Consider the following 15000-nt stretch of genomic DNA (forward strand, 5'->3'; position numbering starts at 1 on the left):
ACACCTGGGAGAAAGATTGAGTGCAATTAGTGTCCATGGTAACAAATGAGTGGGCGGAGCTACCAATCAACAGCAGGGCAAGACAGCAGACAGAAACAGGGCAAAAACACAGACAGACTCATTACAGATACACACACTGTGTCAGCAACATCAGTGTTCAAAGAATTATGTTTTATATTGTTAATGCAGAAGTGTGAGACGAAGATAAACACAACACCACGACTTATTATATGTGTGAGGGTGTGTGTGTGTGTGCGTGTATGTGTGTGTGTGTGTGTGTAAACACAACACCACAACTTATTACAACACACATGTCTGACAGCACTAAGGCTTTCTGAGCTTTCTGAATAAAGCTTTTATCAAACCAAAGAGTAAGTTTAGTATACATCTAATAAAACATGTATGAAGTGTGTATGAAGTGTGTATGTAGCGGGTTATGAAGTGTGCATGAAGTGTGTATGAAGCCTGTATGAAGCCTATATGAAGCCTTAAGAGATGTGTTAACTGAGGACTGAGAGTTACAGGAGTACAGATTCACACACACGTCTCCGTTCAGCTCTAATCTGATAATGAATAATCCTGATGTTTATGAATTTACTGATAAAACTAAATGTCAGTTTACTGTAAAGTGAACAGTGAGGTGAGTCGTGACAGGACGGAGATCACAATCATATCACCACCTGTTATAATGCTTCATTACATCACGTCACAATGCTGCCTTCTTCATATCAGACTGAAGTAAGATCAGTGGGAGAATACAGCATTTAGAGTAGAACATTATTATTATTATTACTACCCCACACTGCCCTGGTGACTAATAAAGGTGTTTGTCAAGTGTTCTTTAAAGGGTTCTGCACTAAACAAGGTTCTACACCTTCAGACACATCTGTAATCAAACCTTCTGGGATCTCAGAGTGTGGAATAAATATTATATATAAATATATAAATAAGATTACACAGACACCCACACACCCTCACACACCCTCACACACCCTCACACACCCACACACACCCACCCTCACACACACTCCCTCACACACCCTCACACACACCCACACCCACACACCCTCACACACACACACACCCTCACACACACACACCCTCACACACCCTCACACACACCCACACCCACCCACACACACACACACACACACAAACCTTCACACACACCTTCACACACACCCTCAGACACACCCACACACCTTCACACACACCTTCAGACACACCCACACACACACCCTCAGACACACCCACACCCCCACACACACCCTCAGAGCTGCCCCTCACTAAAGCTCATTTCTCTTTCATCTTTTTTCATCTTCAGAGTTTTAAAGTACAACAGGTTTAAATCCAGTAGAACACAGAGCAGGTTGTTTACAGAATTCTACATTTAAACTTCATTTCATTCATTAAAGATTTATTACATCATTAGAACACAGAAGAGACATGCAGACGCACAAGTCACGTATGATCTAAAATTCAGTACATTAGACATACAATGCAATGAATCATGCACACACCCACACTGATAAAACACACACACATACACACACACACACACACACAGTGCTTAGGAGAAACCATCTCATTCTCACTGCATATCTTCAGTTGCACAAAAAAAATGACATTCTGTTCATAGTCATGATGCACACAGTAAGTAAAGTAGTAACACACACACACACACACACACACACACACACACACACACACACACACACACACACACACACACACACACACAGACAAATATTTCCAAACACATCGAAGCAAAGTTGTAATCCAGTAGACAGTGTTTGGGTGTGTGTGTGAGATGTGACACTGAGCTGAAATGAAGAAACGTCCACTGACCTGCTCTGGCACCAGCACAGAAACCTCCATTGTGTGTGTGTGTGTGTGTGTGTGTGTGTGTGTGTGTGTGTGTGTGTTTTTCTCTTTCCAGTCAGAAAGAACAAAATAAATCCTTATATAGAGCCTTATATAACTAACACACACACTGAGACAGATACCCAGCTTCTGTACTGGAGCTCAGTGGGAGGCGACACTGGGGGCTGAGACACACAGTCACATGGCTGAGGGGGCGGAGACAATGAGATGTCCTTCCTGTCACTCATGTTTTTCAGCCAATTAGAGGGTCAGGAGGTAGGACTGGAATTTCACTACAGAAGTTATTCTGCTGGTTCATGAGTTACATTTAAAGCAAAAAAACACAGCTTTAAATTGCAGTTTTCTCTTGAAACAAGACAAGAACCTTAAAGATGAAAGTGTTTTAATTATGTAATAAATAAATATAATAAATATACGTAAGCACTTATTTATGATTTATACTGTCATATATTGGCCAAGAATCCAACAAACAAACAAACAATTTCCTCTTTTATTGATCATTAAAAATTGTCGTACTTTAGATTCAGAACATCAGGAAATTAACATAAAAACTCTTCAGTCCAAATATTCACTTCCTGTTTTCTCCATCGTGTCCAGATGAAGATCAGATCCACCCAGGTTCAGGTTCTGATCACACGAGTGTGTGTACAGAACACAGAGCTCCATTATCTGCTCAAGACCTTTGTGCTGGTGATGTATTAACAGGAGGAATGCAGCACAATGTCCCTCAAGGCTTTTATTACTTTATGGTCTTGCAGCAAACAAAGAATTTTACTGGTTTGTTCTGGAGAACATCCGAGTAAACCAACAAAGGTGGAGACCATCTCACATCCCTGACAACACAGTGAAGAGCATGACACTCAATTCACCAGGTCACAGAAATGACTCATCAACTCTGAGATCAGGAACAACTGCATTCCTGAAATCATAAAGTCATGAAGTCTGTGCATTTAGGCAGCAGCTGGGAGAAACTCCTGAAGATTTCCGCCTCCTTGTGGTGAGTTTTATGAACTGCATTTAATCCCAACTAGAGCAGTGAGGTGAAAACATCCAAGGTTCAATTACTCTGTTAAACACATGACGAGCTTTTCACTGTCTGCACCATCACAACACGACTACCGGTGAACTACAGGCACATAATAAAGTATTTATTAACAATATTATAAGAAGAGAATCGGTTTACTCCAAACTTACAAATCCCGAGGTCCGTTCAATAGTTAAACCTTTATTATAGTTTATATATTTATAAATGTGTTCGAGTCTTTTAGGGATGAAACGACTTGTTCTGAGGAATCAGGAGTCATGAGTCTCTGATGGTGTGTGGATTCAACAGAACCTTCAGGTGAGTCTAAAGTAACTGGAGCTTTTAGCTGCATCACTACAGTGTTGGGGAACTGGACAGAAGGTCCTAAGATCAGATTTGAGATCTTTTTTCTCTCACTATTTAAATAACTGTTTTATATTTGTGTCTGTTTAATATCTATTTAATGATGGACTTTAACCCTCAGTTCCAACACAAAGAAGCATTTTGACAAATTTACAGCTTCACTGGAATGAAGACTGCAGATGTAAAACACACCGATCTTCCTTTAGGGAGAAAGAGTCATGATTCATCTGGACCTCTGAAGTGACTCAGCATCAGTGATTTTAAGAAAATGTCACGCTGTTTAATTTATAACATGTCATGTGGTCACAACAGCATGAGCCACCATGCACCATTTTTATTTAAAAAAAAAAATGGGGCAGTTGTGGCCTAATGGTTATAGAGCCTGACTCCTAACCCTAAGGTTGTGGGTTCGAGTCTCGGGCCGGCCACGACTGAGGTGCCCTTGAGCAAGGCACCGAACCCCCCCAACTGCTCCCCCTGGCACCACAGCATAAATGGCTGCCCACTGCTCGGGGTGTGTGTTCACAGTGTGTGTGTGTTCACGGTGTGTGTGTGTTCACGGTGTGTGTGGAGGGGGAGACAGAGTGACGGTTGCAGCAGGTAAGAGTGAGGGGGTGAGAGTGATGGTGAAGGATACCAGGTGATGATCGGAGACGTGTAGTGGGGTAGAAGTCATGTCTGTAAGTCCAGGAGAAGAGTCAGGAGGGAAGATCGAAGCTTGTCAGAGGGGAGGCTGAAATCACCAAGCACTTTTAGAGGGGAGCTATGAAAGCTTTTTTTAATCTGTTTATGTGAATGTAATCCTGTGAATGAGCTGTTGCTATAGAAACAAGAGCATTAATGTAAAGCTGTTCTACTGTCATAGCTTCTGGTACAGAGAATTAATCAGCACTTTGTGATCTGTGACCTCAGCAGCTCCGCTGTTATAAAGCTGAGACCTTTAATACGAGTGAACGTTCACTACAAAGTGACTTTCTGTCATCTTCTAATGAAGACAAAACACATAAGACTCAGAGGTCAGCGAGTGTGTGTGTGTGTGTGTGTGTGTGTATGTATGTACAGTCTTCTATGAGCATTGTGTAAGGAATGTACAGATCCCATGTTAAATCTGTGTAATTTCTGGGTGGATCCTCAGTCACAGCTCTAATCATAAATCAAACTAAATTACATTTAATCACCTGCTTTACTTTAAAAAAACACCTGAGGCTGAATTCACACCTCAGGGCCTTTAGGGGTAAAAAAGTAAAAGGACTCGTCTGTGCCAATGTGTCTGCTTCAAGAGATCTACCTCAGGAACTTTCTATCAGTAACGTGATCACGTGAGACATTATCAGTAGTGTTTTAGTGAAGATCACTTTATCCTGGTGTGAGGATGAGCAGGAGAAGAACCCAATGGCAGCAGTGCTGGGATTTAAACTCACAACCTTCTGCTCGGTTACACAGAACCGTACACTTATTTTTAAGATCATGTCCACTTCTTTACACCACATTATCATCCACACACTTAGAGAGCGGGGTTCCTCCGGGCTCTTAGCTTTACTTCTCTGTTTTACAAACCGACTAAGAACCTTTACGTTTATTCAGAAGAACAAACCACAAACAGGCCTAATTCTGTAACCAGATAAAACAGTTGTAATCACCAGGAATCAATCATGTAACCAGGACACACCCACACTGATATGAACAGGAACGTGTTTGTGTACAAAAACACATGAGCCAATAGTTTCATATTTACACTCATAACATCCAGCTTAAGTGTGTTTCAGTTCCCCGAGGAGAGAGAACACTTTAATAAGTACATCAAAAGTCTGGGACTCAATTACAATCGCTGTGTATTATTTTCACCTGCTGAATCTGCCAGGGGGGAGACACACACTCACACACACACACACTCACTCTCACACACACACTCTCACACTCTCTCACACTCTCTCACACTCTCTCACACACTCACTCACACTCACACACACACACACACTCACTCTCACACACACACACTCACTCTCACACACACACTCTCACACTCTCTCACACACACTCTCACACACTCACTCACACTCACTCACACTCACTCACTCACACTCACTCACACACAGACACACACACACACACACACACACACACACACTCTCACACTCTCACACTCTCTCACACTCTCTCACACTCTCTCACACACACTCTCACACACACTCTCACACACACTCTCACACACACTCTCACACACACACACACTCACTCTCACACACACACTCACTCTCACACACACACTCACTCTCTCACACACACTCTCACACACTCACTCACACTCACTCACACTCACTCACTCACACTCACTCACACTCACTCACTCACTCACACTCACTCACACACAGACACACACACACAGACACACACTCTCACACTCTCACACTCTCTCACACTCTCTCACACTCTCTCACACTCTCTCACACTCTCTCACACACACTCTCACACACTCTCACACACTCTCACACACTCTCACAGACAAAGACACACACAAAGACACACACAAAGACACACACACAAAGACACACACACACACACACACACACACACACACACACACACACACACAGACACACACACACACAGACACACACAGAGAGAGTTGGTGCTGCTGAACCACTCCAGCTCTTAAGTTTTTCCATAGAACACACAATCTTACCCAAACCCACAAAGTCAACACACATCACTCCTGTTCTGTATTTACTCTGAACAGGCGAACAGAGTCTAAAGCACATACATTAATAATCCATCGTTTGTTCATAAGATTCAATAATGTGAATCAGCAGGGAAGTGGGCGGGGCTTGAGTGTGACCAGTGTAATTGAAGGTTGAGGTTTGAGAGATGTTTTGGAGTTCATATTATCTCAAGGTCCAAAGATTCAGTGTGTCCTTGAAATCCCACAATGCATTGCTCTTACAAACATATAGTAGATGTAGAGACCAGGGAATAGGACACTACGTATAAGGGTTAGATTTCTGTCATGTTCTGCTGTATAACTAACAGTTCTGACCTCTGACTGATTCACACACACGTGTTCACCATCTCACGTGGCTTGGCTAGAAGATGACTGACAGAATCTGTGGCCAAACACCAGCAATCATTCTGGACAAGAAGGATTTCTCAGCCACAGTTTAATGTGTTGTTCTACAGACGTCACTCGTGTCACTCGTAAATGTTAGAAAATGTAAAAAACAAATGAACCAAAAGTTCAACATCTGGCAACATCTAAAAGAAACCATAATTAGAGAAACACAGATGTTGAATGAAGTTTCCATGTTCTGTACATCACTGAGGAGAACTTGGTCCAGCTCTACTCCACTTCCACTCGTCTCATTCTACTATTTCTGCTTTCTTATTGGTGCAAAGCAAACGGGTGTCAGAAAAAGTCCGATAAAGTGAGCACTAAATAAACAGATAATAAATAAATAAATAAATAAATAAACTCTTCTGCCTGAGATGTCATCAGTCATCACACGTCTCCTCACTGCTTGTGCAATTAAACTAGCAGTAAACTGGTCAAACAGGAACTGCTGGTTAGTTCTGATTTGTTAGTTAGTTGTCGGAGCTGCTGAAGTCCAGACACAAAGAGTGTTTAAAGTTCTTCTGAGAACTGATGTGTGAAGATCCACGTCATCATGTGAAAGTCACAGTACAGGAATGAATGATTCCTCAATGAGGGACAAACATCATGTGTTTCAGCTGGAAGTCACCACGAGTCCAGTGTGTGTGTTCTGTAAGGAACCAGTGTGTGTGTTCTGTAAGGAACCAGTGAGTGTGTTCTGTAAGGAACCAGTGTGTGTGTGTTCTGTAAGGAACCAGTGTGTGTGTGTTCTGTAAGGAACCAGTGTGTGTGTGTTCTGTAAGGAACCAGTGTGTGTGTGTTCTGTAAGGAACCAGTGTGTGTGTGTTCTGTAAGGAACCAGTGTGTGTGTGTTCTGTAAGGAACCAGTGTGTGTGTGTTCTGTAAGGAACCAGTGTGTGTGTGTTCTGTAAGGAACCAGGGAGAGGAACCTCGGATACTCTGTTACTAAACCCGTCATGACACGCGTTCAGCTTTCATCTCACCATCAAATAAACACACGACACCGAAATAAACACACAACAGTGTGAAATAAACACACAAGAAGGTAAAGAGAAGAAACTAACCTCAGAAGAAACTCAGTCACAACTTCTGACCATCCGGAAACTTTCTCCACAGGATTTTCTGCTCTGCGCTTCTCTTCCTCACAGCGGGGACGCGCCCAAAACCCCGTCGTGCACGCGCTTCACTGGCCGTCATGCCGTGTTCCGCGTGCACGTTTCCTGAAACGATATAATGTCATTATGACTTCCGGAAAAGCGAAATAATTAAAATGAACAAAAACAAAACAACAATAAAATAACAAAACTAGAATAAATGACCAAATATACAGTTTGTCGAAGCTAAATATTAATAAGAATATAATGTCCGTTCTTTGTATTAAATAAAAAACTGTACAGTGCACAGTGTGTGTTTGTCTGTATGTCTGTATGTCTGTGTGTGTGTGTGTGTGTGTGTGTGTGTGTGTGTGTGTGTGTGTGTGTGTGTGTGTGTGTGTGTGTGCCTGACCATCACACACATACAGGCATTAGAATAATAATGGAAACACTGTTATAGGGATTAATATTATTTGTTGAGGCTATTGCGAAAATATTTTTCGTATTTGTTTATTTGTTTGTTTGTTTGTTTGTTTATGTAGTAGGATATACTGTACTGTATGTCAGTATAAAAGGAGTTGTGCTCAGCAGTGGTTAGTTTCAGACATTTAGCAGGAGCATCTGTAACAGTCTCTGTGGTTATGACCACATGCAGGACTTCATCAGACTTCATCAGTGTTTATGTTCATTTGGCCAAATGCTGTTTGTTCTTGTTGAACATGACGTTACAGATTTATTCCCTTCCCTGTTCTAATCATCTCCACTCATCTGGAAGGTCCTCCATTAGATGTTAGATTGTGTCTGTGGGGATTAGTGATCATTCAGCTGCAGGAGCATTATTGAGATCAGACACATGTTGGTGAGGAGGTCTGGGGTTCAGTCAATGTTCAGTGGTGTTGAGTCAGAGTCAGGGCTCAGTGCAGAACACTTGAGTTCTTCACTACAACCTTCACCTCCACACCATGTCTCCATGTGCACAAGGGCATTGTCATGATGGAGCAGAGTTTGGATTCTGAGTTCTATTGAAGATAAACTGTAAAGCTACAGAATACACACGCACACACACACACACACACACACACACAAAATTTATAGGTATTCTGATTTAAATGTGTATGATCGAAGATGTCTCTCCTGACACTGAGATTCTTGATTAGAGTGAGGAGCAATAAGCGACACAGACAGCTACACATTACTGACTCCATCTTTATGGCACAATTAAAGCACAGGATAGTCGTAATTATGTTATGTTTTTTTTTTAATTTGTTCTTACTGGGTTCTTTTGGGGTTTGAGGAAATGGGTGTAAATTGAATAAAAAGCTAAATAAATATCACACTGGTTAAGACACAAAATTAAGACCTGTGTGTCTCAGTAACTGGATTTTTATCTCCTCCTCATTTCTACCTATTGTTTACTTGTGAACTTTAACAGGAAGTGATGAAGAAGGCAGAAGAAAGGACTTCTGAGTCTCACCCACAGAGACAGTCCTGGTATTGGGCCACGCCCTGGTGTAAAGATCTGTGAGCAGGGTTCAAGTTCACAAAGATAGATCTGATTACACAAGGACTTTACTGCTGAAGATCCTTTATGCACATCTTCCTTATACAACCACACCAACATTACACACACACACACACACACACACACACACACACACACACACACACACACACACACACACACACACACACAGCACTAATGTGAGCAACAGTTACAAAACACTTTTACTGAGACAATAAATACCTGATCTTCACCCAGTGCGAGAAAAATGTCATCATTCAGCTCCACCCAGATGATCCTTAGAGCTCAGTGACGTCACTGAGGATCAGCTCTGAGCCTCAGTAAATAGACGAGATTAAGGTGAATTACTGAATTATGGCGCCCCCCTGTGGTAAACTTTCTAAAATAATTTTTAAATTCCTCTTTCTTTTCCATGAATCTATATTTATGGAACCTAGTTTATTGCTTTCTTTCGCCCCCTAGTGGAATTACAGAGCTCTTTATTTAAATCTCTTTAAGACGGTTTTAATTCATAGCAGTAATTCTACACCCAGTTTGTGAGAAGGAGAAGAATCTCTTCAGTATTTGATTGTTTACAGAGAGACGCGATGGCTTCTGAATCTGCATGTTTTTGGATCAGACCTTTTTCTAGATCCGTCTTGTTGTGTGTCACCTCTCGGTCCAGACCTTCATAACCTTAGAGATGTTCTGCTTATGGTGTTTGAGAGATGAAGTAAAAGTGCACACTGACCCCTACAGAGTGCTTACTCCAGAGGGCGTAGCCTTTTAAGAGAGTGTTACTTAGTGATGCTCACTTCAGGATGGAGCTCAGAGCTGCTGGAGGGAAGATGCTCAGGTGGAGGAGGAGGAGGAGGAGGAGGAAGATGATGATTAAAGTGAGCAGAGATTCAGAGAAACCTCTATCTATACACAGCAGCTAAGGGTTTCTGTCATTTGTGTGTGTCTGTGTGTCTGTGTGTGTGTGTGTGTGTGTGTGTGTGTGTGTGTGTGTGTGTGTGTGTGTGTGTGTGTGTGCGTGTGCGTGTGAGTGTGTGTGTGTGTGTGTGTGTGTGTGTGAGTGTGTGTGTGTGAGTGTGTGTGTGTGTGTGTGTGTGTGTGTGTGTGTGAGTGTGTGTGTGTGTGTGTGTGTGTGTGTGTGTGTGCGCGCGCGCGCTCGGAGCTCCACTATGGTTTGTTCTGTGCGCAGTGCGCTTTTAGTCTCTCAGAGTGCAGAGGTGTGTTGTGTGTTTGTGTGTTTGTGTGTTTGTGTATGAATGAAGTATTTATGGGAAGAATGTTGCAATTTTCTATGTAGCGTTAATTATAAACTGTATTTCTTGAGAGAGAGAGAGAGAGAGAGAGAGAGAGAGAGAGAGAGAGAGAGAGAGAGAGAGAGAGAGAGAGAGAGTCTCTGCGCTCGGAGATAAATCTGATTTAATTTTATTCTATTTTATTTGATGTTGTGTAATTTTGTTAGATATTTTGTTTCCGAGCTCCTGTGAGCTACAACGCTGTGAAAGTCGATGAAACGGAACACTTCTTTTTAAAAGAGCATCATTATGACTAACTGGACGAACGCGTCCACCTGTTTGTGCGTCGTGGAAACGCCGGACAACACAACAGAGACAGATTTGGACTTGGACCTTGAATACCCGGTCCATCTCTATCCTGTGCCAGTGTTGACTGGCATCACGGTGACCTGCTCACTACTTTTCCTAGTTGGGATGAGCGGAAACCTGCTGACCATCGTGGTGGTGCTGAAGTACAAGGACATGCGGACCACCACTAACCTGTACCTGTGCAGCATGGCGCTGTCGGACCTCCTGATCTTCCTGTGCATGCCGTTGGACCTGTATCGGGTGTGGCGCTACCGGCCCTGGAACCTTGGTGAACATCTGTGTAAGCTCTTCCAGTTCATCAGTGAGAGCTGCACCTATTCAGCAGTGCTGAGCATCACGGCGCTGAGCGTGGAGCGCTACATGGCCATCTGCTTCCCGCTCCGGGCCAAAGTGTTGGTGACCCGTGGACGTGTGAAGACGCTCATCCTACTGCTGTGGCTCGTGGCTCTGTGCAGTGCAGGACCCATCTTTGCTCTGGTGGGTGTTGAGCACGAGAACGGTACCGACCCACATGTGACCAACGAGTGCAAAGCGACTGAGCATGCGATCCGGTCTGGATTGCTCACCGTCATGGTGTGGATCTCCAGTGTGTTCTTCTTCCTGCCTGTGCTGTGCCTCACTGTGCTCTACAGCCTCATCAGCCGGACTCTGTGGAGGAGGAGGAAGAACCCAGTAGGACCTGTGTCAAGTCGAGACAAAAACAACACGCAGACAGTGAAGATGTTAGGTGAGAGATCCACTTACATTGTTACATTCTGAAATATCTGAGGCTCTTGTGGTTATTCGTGGTTATTATCAAGTCCTCTAATGTTTCCTCTCCATGTTCTGCTCACAGCGGTGGTGGTCTTTGCATTCGTTCTCTGCTGGCTGCCATTCCACTTGGGCCGCTATCTGTTCTCCAAATCATCTGAAGCTAATTCTCCACTAATTACTCAAATCAGCGAGTACTGCAACCTCGTCTCCTTCGTTATGTTTTATTTCAACGCAGCCATCAACCCCATTCTCTACAACATCATGTCCAAGAAGTACCGGATGATGGCCTGCAGACTCTTCGGGGTGAGATGCACTCAAGAGCGCTTGAAGTTGACCGTGCTGAATTCGGAGAACTGTCCAGTGTGGAACGAGTCCAGTGGAACCACATGATGGAGGAGGAGTGGGTTCAGCTTTGAGGGCTGAGGTTCCAGAGGAGGCAAGAGGATTTATACACAAACTCTTTTCAGCCGTCAAGCTTTTTATAGTGGGCTAAAATCACTGAGAGGTTCAGGATGAAGCTGATAACATAAAATCATCATTTCATATCTGTAATAATTATTCCAGTCAATTATTATTATTATTATTATTATTATTATTATTATTATTATTATTATTATTCCAAGTGAAACTCATCATCATCATCATCATCATCATCATCATCATCGTCATCAAAACCCTGAACTGCTAATAATCCATCTATAGAAGTGAAGAGCAGCTCTGCACTGCAGATTTATCCCATCAGACTGAGATGATACTAATTAAAGCCACAGGGTTTCACATCAGCACTTTTTTATACAGTGATTTTTATTATATGTATTTAGTTTAAAATCGTCTACACAAAAATGCCTTAAACCTTGTGAGTTACTGGAGGTCAAAGTGAGCACTGTAGATGAAGCGCTGCAGCTAATTGTACCCTAAAGCAGGGAAACACAATCCTGCTGCCTGATTAGACACCATTCAGACGTCCGATCTGCTTAAATACATCAAACAGAAAACCTTCAGCTCATGGTAGATCTTCAACACTGTGCAAAAGTCTTGGCACCTTAGATTTGACACGGACATCACATTAGAGACTTTAAAGCATTAGCATATCTGTGGAGTTCTGTGTGGAACCCGGTTCCTTTTTCTGGAAAGGTTCCAACCATAAACTGTTTGGAAAGCAGGACAATAAAGGACATCATAAGCTGAACTTTCTAATGTTTATTGCTCTTTATAGACAATTTTAAAATAAATATTCCTCAAATTTCATCTTTGTAGTTGCTGTAAACCTGTGATTCGCTTTAATGAAGTTAGTCTGTAAGATTTAGTGTTTTTCTTTGAGCTGAAAAAGTTATGACAAAAAAATTCAGTAGCAAAGTCATTTTCTCTAAAAGAAAGTCGTCAGTGACGTGTTTGTGTTCTGAGGTTTTTCATGTGTTAAAAATACGACAAAGCCATTGCATGAATTCATATTCAGAAATGTTTAAAATTTATTGTGTATAAATATATTACATATATGCTACAGATACATAATCATCTTAAATACAAAGGCTATTACTTCAACTCTATACATTAAACTGATACGGGAAGGATTTTTATAATGGCTATGATTATAATTTACAACAATAAATGTGACATGATTATATTTCTGACAGAGTGGAATGATTCTCATCGACCGTGTCTGTGATGGACTTTAATCGTCATCTCAAAAAAAAACTTTAAATTAATGACCTGAAAACATTTTAAGGTTTCATTTCTTAAAAAACAGTAAGAAAACCTGTGGGTTTGGATCTTTTGGGGGATTGAAATGAAAAGTGTTCAAGTGTTTCCACTTCAAGTTTTACATCTCATTATGACTTCAGCTCACAGCGTCACGTCGCACCGCTTCAAAATAAACAAGAAACAACAAACTGGAATGTTAGAAGACTGTAATATAAACTGGAGACTGAACTGATATTAAAGACAGACAGAAAGAGAAAAGGAAAATGACTACATTCATACATACAGAAACATATATGTTCTATACATACGTGTGTGTGTGTGTGTGTGTGTATATTCTACTGAATATTAGGATAAACGTTGGCTTTAACTTGCTTATCAGAGGTGAAATCAGAAACTGGTAGATTGTAGTACAGAAATCAGCATCTGATGAATTAAATCAGAAATAAACTGGAGTAAAAACAGCGTATGACTGAACAATACACATATCTGAGGACATAAACAGGTTAATAGTTAAAGATTATTGCTCTATATCGGAAAAAAAAGTCATCATAACCATAAAAAGACATGCTACATGAGGAAAATATTGAATATGACAGTTCATTTGATTTTCTTTAAAGAAATAAATAAACAAAAGATTGCACTGTGATTTGCATTATAAAGTACTGTATGCAATATATAGTATAAATAAACCTCACCTGCTAGCTGACAAAGCTAACTTTGGGTAAGGTCTGATTGAGCTAGTAAACATTTTCCATGTACTGCATTAACGTAGTTTCAGCTAAAGTTAAACGCTACCAAGAAACTCTGAAATAGCAAAAAGGTTGAAATGTTGTTTTTTTTTACAGAAAGTCTTTGTGCACAGGAGGAAAATCTCACTGCTGCTTTCACTGGTCAGAAATCGGGGCCCTTCAGTCCCTGAGCTGCGAACATTCACTTCAGTTTGCTGTTAAATCGCCAATGAGAATAAAAAAGAAAGTCTTTGGCCAACAGGAGGCTGCTTCTGTTAATAAGGACCTAATAAGGATATTAATAATAATTATATTCATAATAATAAAAAGATGTCGCATTTCCCTTTCACACTTCTGTACGACCGCAGAGAAAATCTCTGACACAAATAAAGTCAGTCTCAGTAACTGATGAGTCTAAAGAGCGTTTATATTAAATACGACGGCTCTCGCTTGTACCTGTGCTCCATCACCTCCACTCCTCTCTTTACAGTAAAAAAAGCTTCAGTTTAAAAAGCGAATGTAAAAAAACGCGGCTTTAATGTGGATATGAAAGTGAACTAATTTAGCACACGACTGTAAAATAATAAGGACACGTCCTCATGGCCGCTGTGTTAAAGCTGATCACATCAACACTTTGTAAAAAATATAAAAATATGAAGTCGTTTTAAGGTTTTATATGAAACTGTTCAGGGGGAAAAAAAACGCTCTGATTTAGAAACTTTTCTCTTTTTTAAAAAATTGGAAAACATATAAAAAATACTTTATCACTTTACGTAAAGTTTGTAGTTTAAAAATCTGTGCAACAAAGAAACAAAGTTTAAACATATAAAAAGCAACAGACAAAAAAAGGCAGGAAGAGAATATAAAAAGACAGAAGGTTTTTCTGGTAGCTGCTTTCATGTCTGTTCTTAGATGAGGAGCTGCAGCAGGTACGCGATGAAGATGGAGAGCGAGGCCACGCCCACTACGATGATGCTGGCGAACTGCTCGTCTGAGAGCTTTTTTGCCGAGGACGAGGCGACGGATCCCGTGTCCACGCTGAGAGATGAGACGACACGACGAGGGCAGAAGTGAGTGGACGGGCTGAAGGATCCACACAGCTCCTGTGAGGTGTCTGCACAGCGTCTGCACACAAACACACGCAGACGGTAGTCCGTGTTCCACTGCAGCCCGAACAGCTGGAACACCGCGTCCTCTCCCTTATACACCTGAGGACACACAACCAGC

At 41.6% G+C, this 15000-nt stretch overlaps 3 protein-coding genes across 8 annotated transcripts in view; 1 reads left to right on the forward strand and 2 right to left on the reverse strand.

Moving 5' to 3' along the window:
- pld1b (phospholipase D1b) overlaps positions 1-7599 on the reverse strand; it is a 25663-nt gene extending 18064 nt beyond the window's left edge. For 2 of the 4 annotated variants that reach the window (XR_007139454.1, XM_047808416.1), the window contains exon 1: positions 7442-7597. The gene's annotated coding sequence lies outside the window, so the exon portion shown is untranslated. Of the gene's footprint in view, positions 1-1848; positions 1987-7441 lie in introns of those variants that run through there. The other 2 variants (XM_027173809.2, XM_027173810.2) reach the window with 2 other exon arrangements.
- A 2754-nt stretch (positions 7600-10353) lies between these two features.
- Positions 10354-11901, forward strand: ghsrb (growth hormone secretagogue receptor b). Its single transcript, XM_027173812.2, has 2 exons — positions 10354-11318; positions 11427-11901. The coding sequence occupies exons 1-2, from the start codon at positions 10532-10534 to the stop codon at positions 11732-11734; spliced, it is 1095 nt and encodes a 364-aa protein (XP_027029613.1). The 5' UTR covers positions 10354-10531; the 3' UTR covers positions 11735-11901.
- An 888-nt stretch (positions 11902-12789) lies between these two features.
- The window catches only part of fndc3bb (fibronectin type III domain containing 3Bb), a 47993-nt gene continuing 45782 nt past the window's right edge, over positions 12790-15000 (reverse strand). For all 3 annotated transcript variants that reach the window (XM_047808415.1, XM_027173804.2, XM_047808414.1), the window contains exon 26: positions 12790-14981. In XM_047808415.1, coding sequence (XP_047664371.1) covers positions 14682-14981 — 300 coding nt within the window. In that variant the 3' untranslated portion in view covers positions 12790-14681. The remainder of the gene's footprint in view (positions 14982-15000) is intronic.

Source organism: Tachysurus fulvidraco, chromosome 25 (assembly GCF_022655615.1).
Source record: "Tachysurus fulvidraco isolate hzauxx_2018 chromosome 25, HZAU_PFXX_2.0, whole genome shotgun sequence".
Classification (NCBI taxonomy): Eukaryota; Metazoa; Chordata; class Actinopteri; order Siluriformes; family Bagridae; genus Tachysurus; species Tachysurus fulvidraco.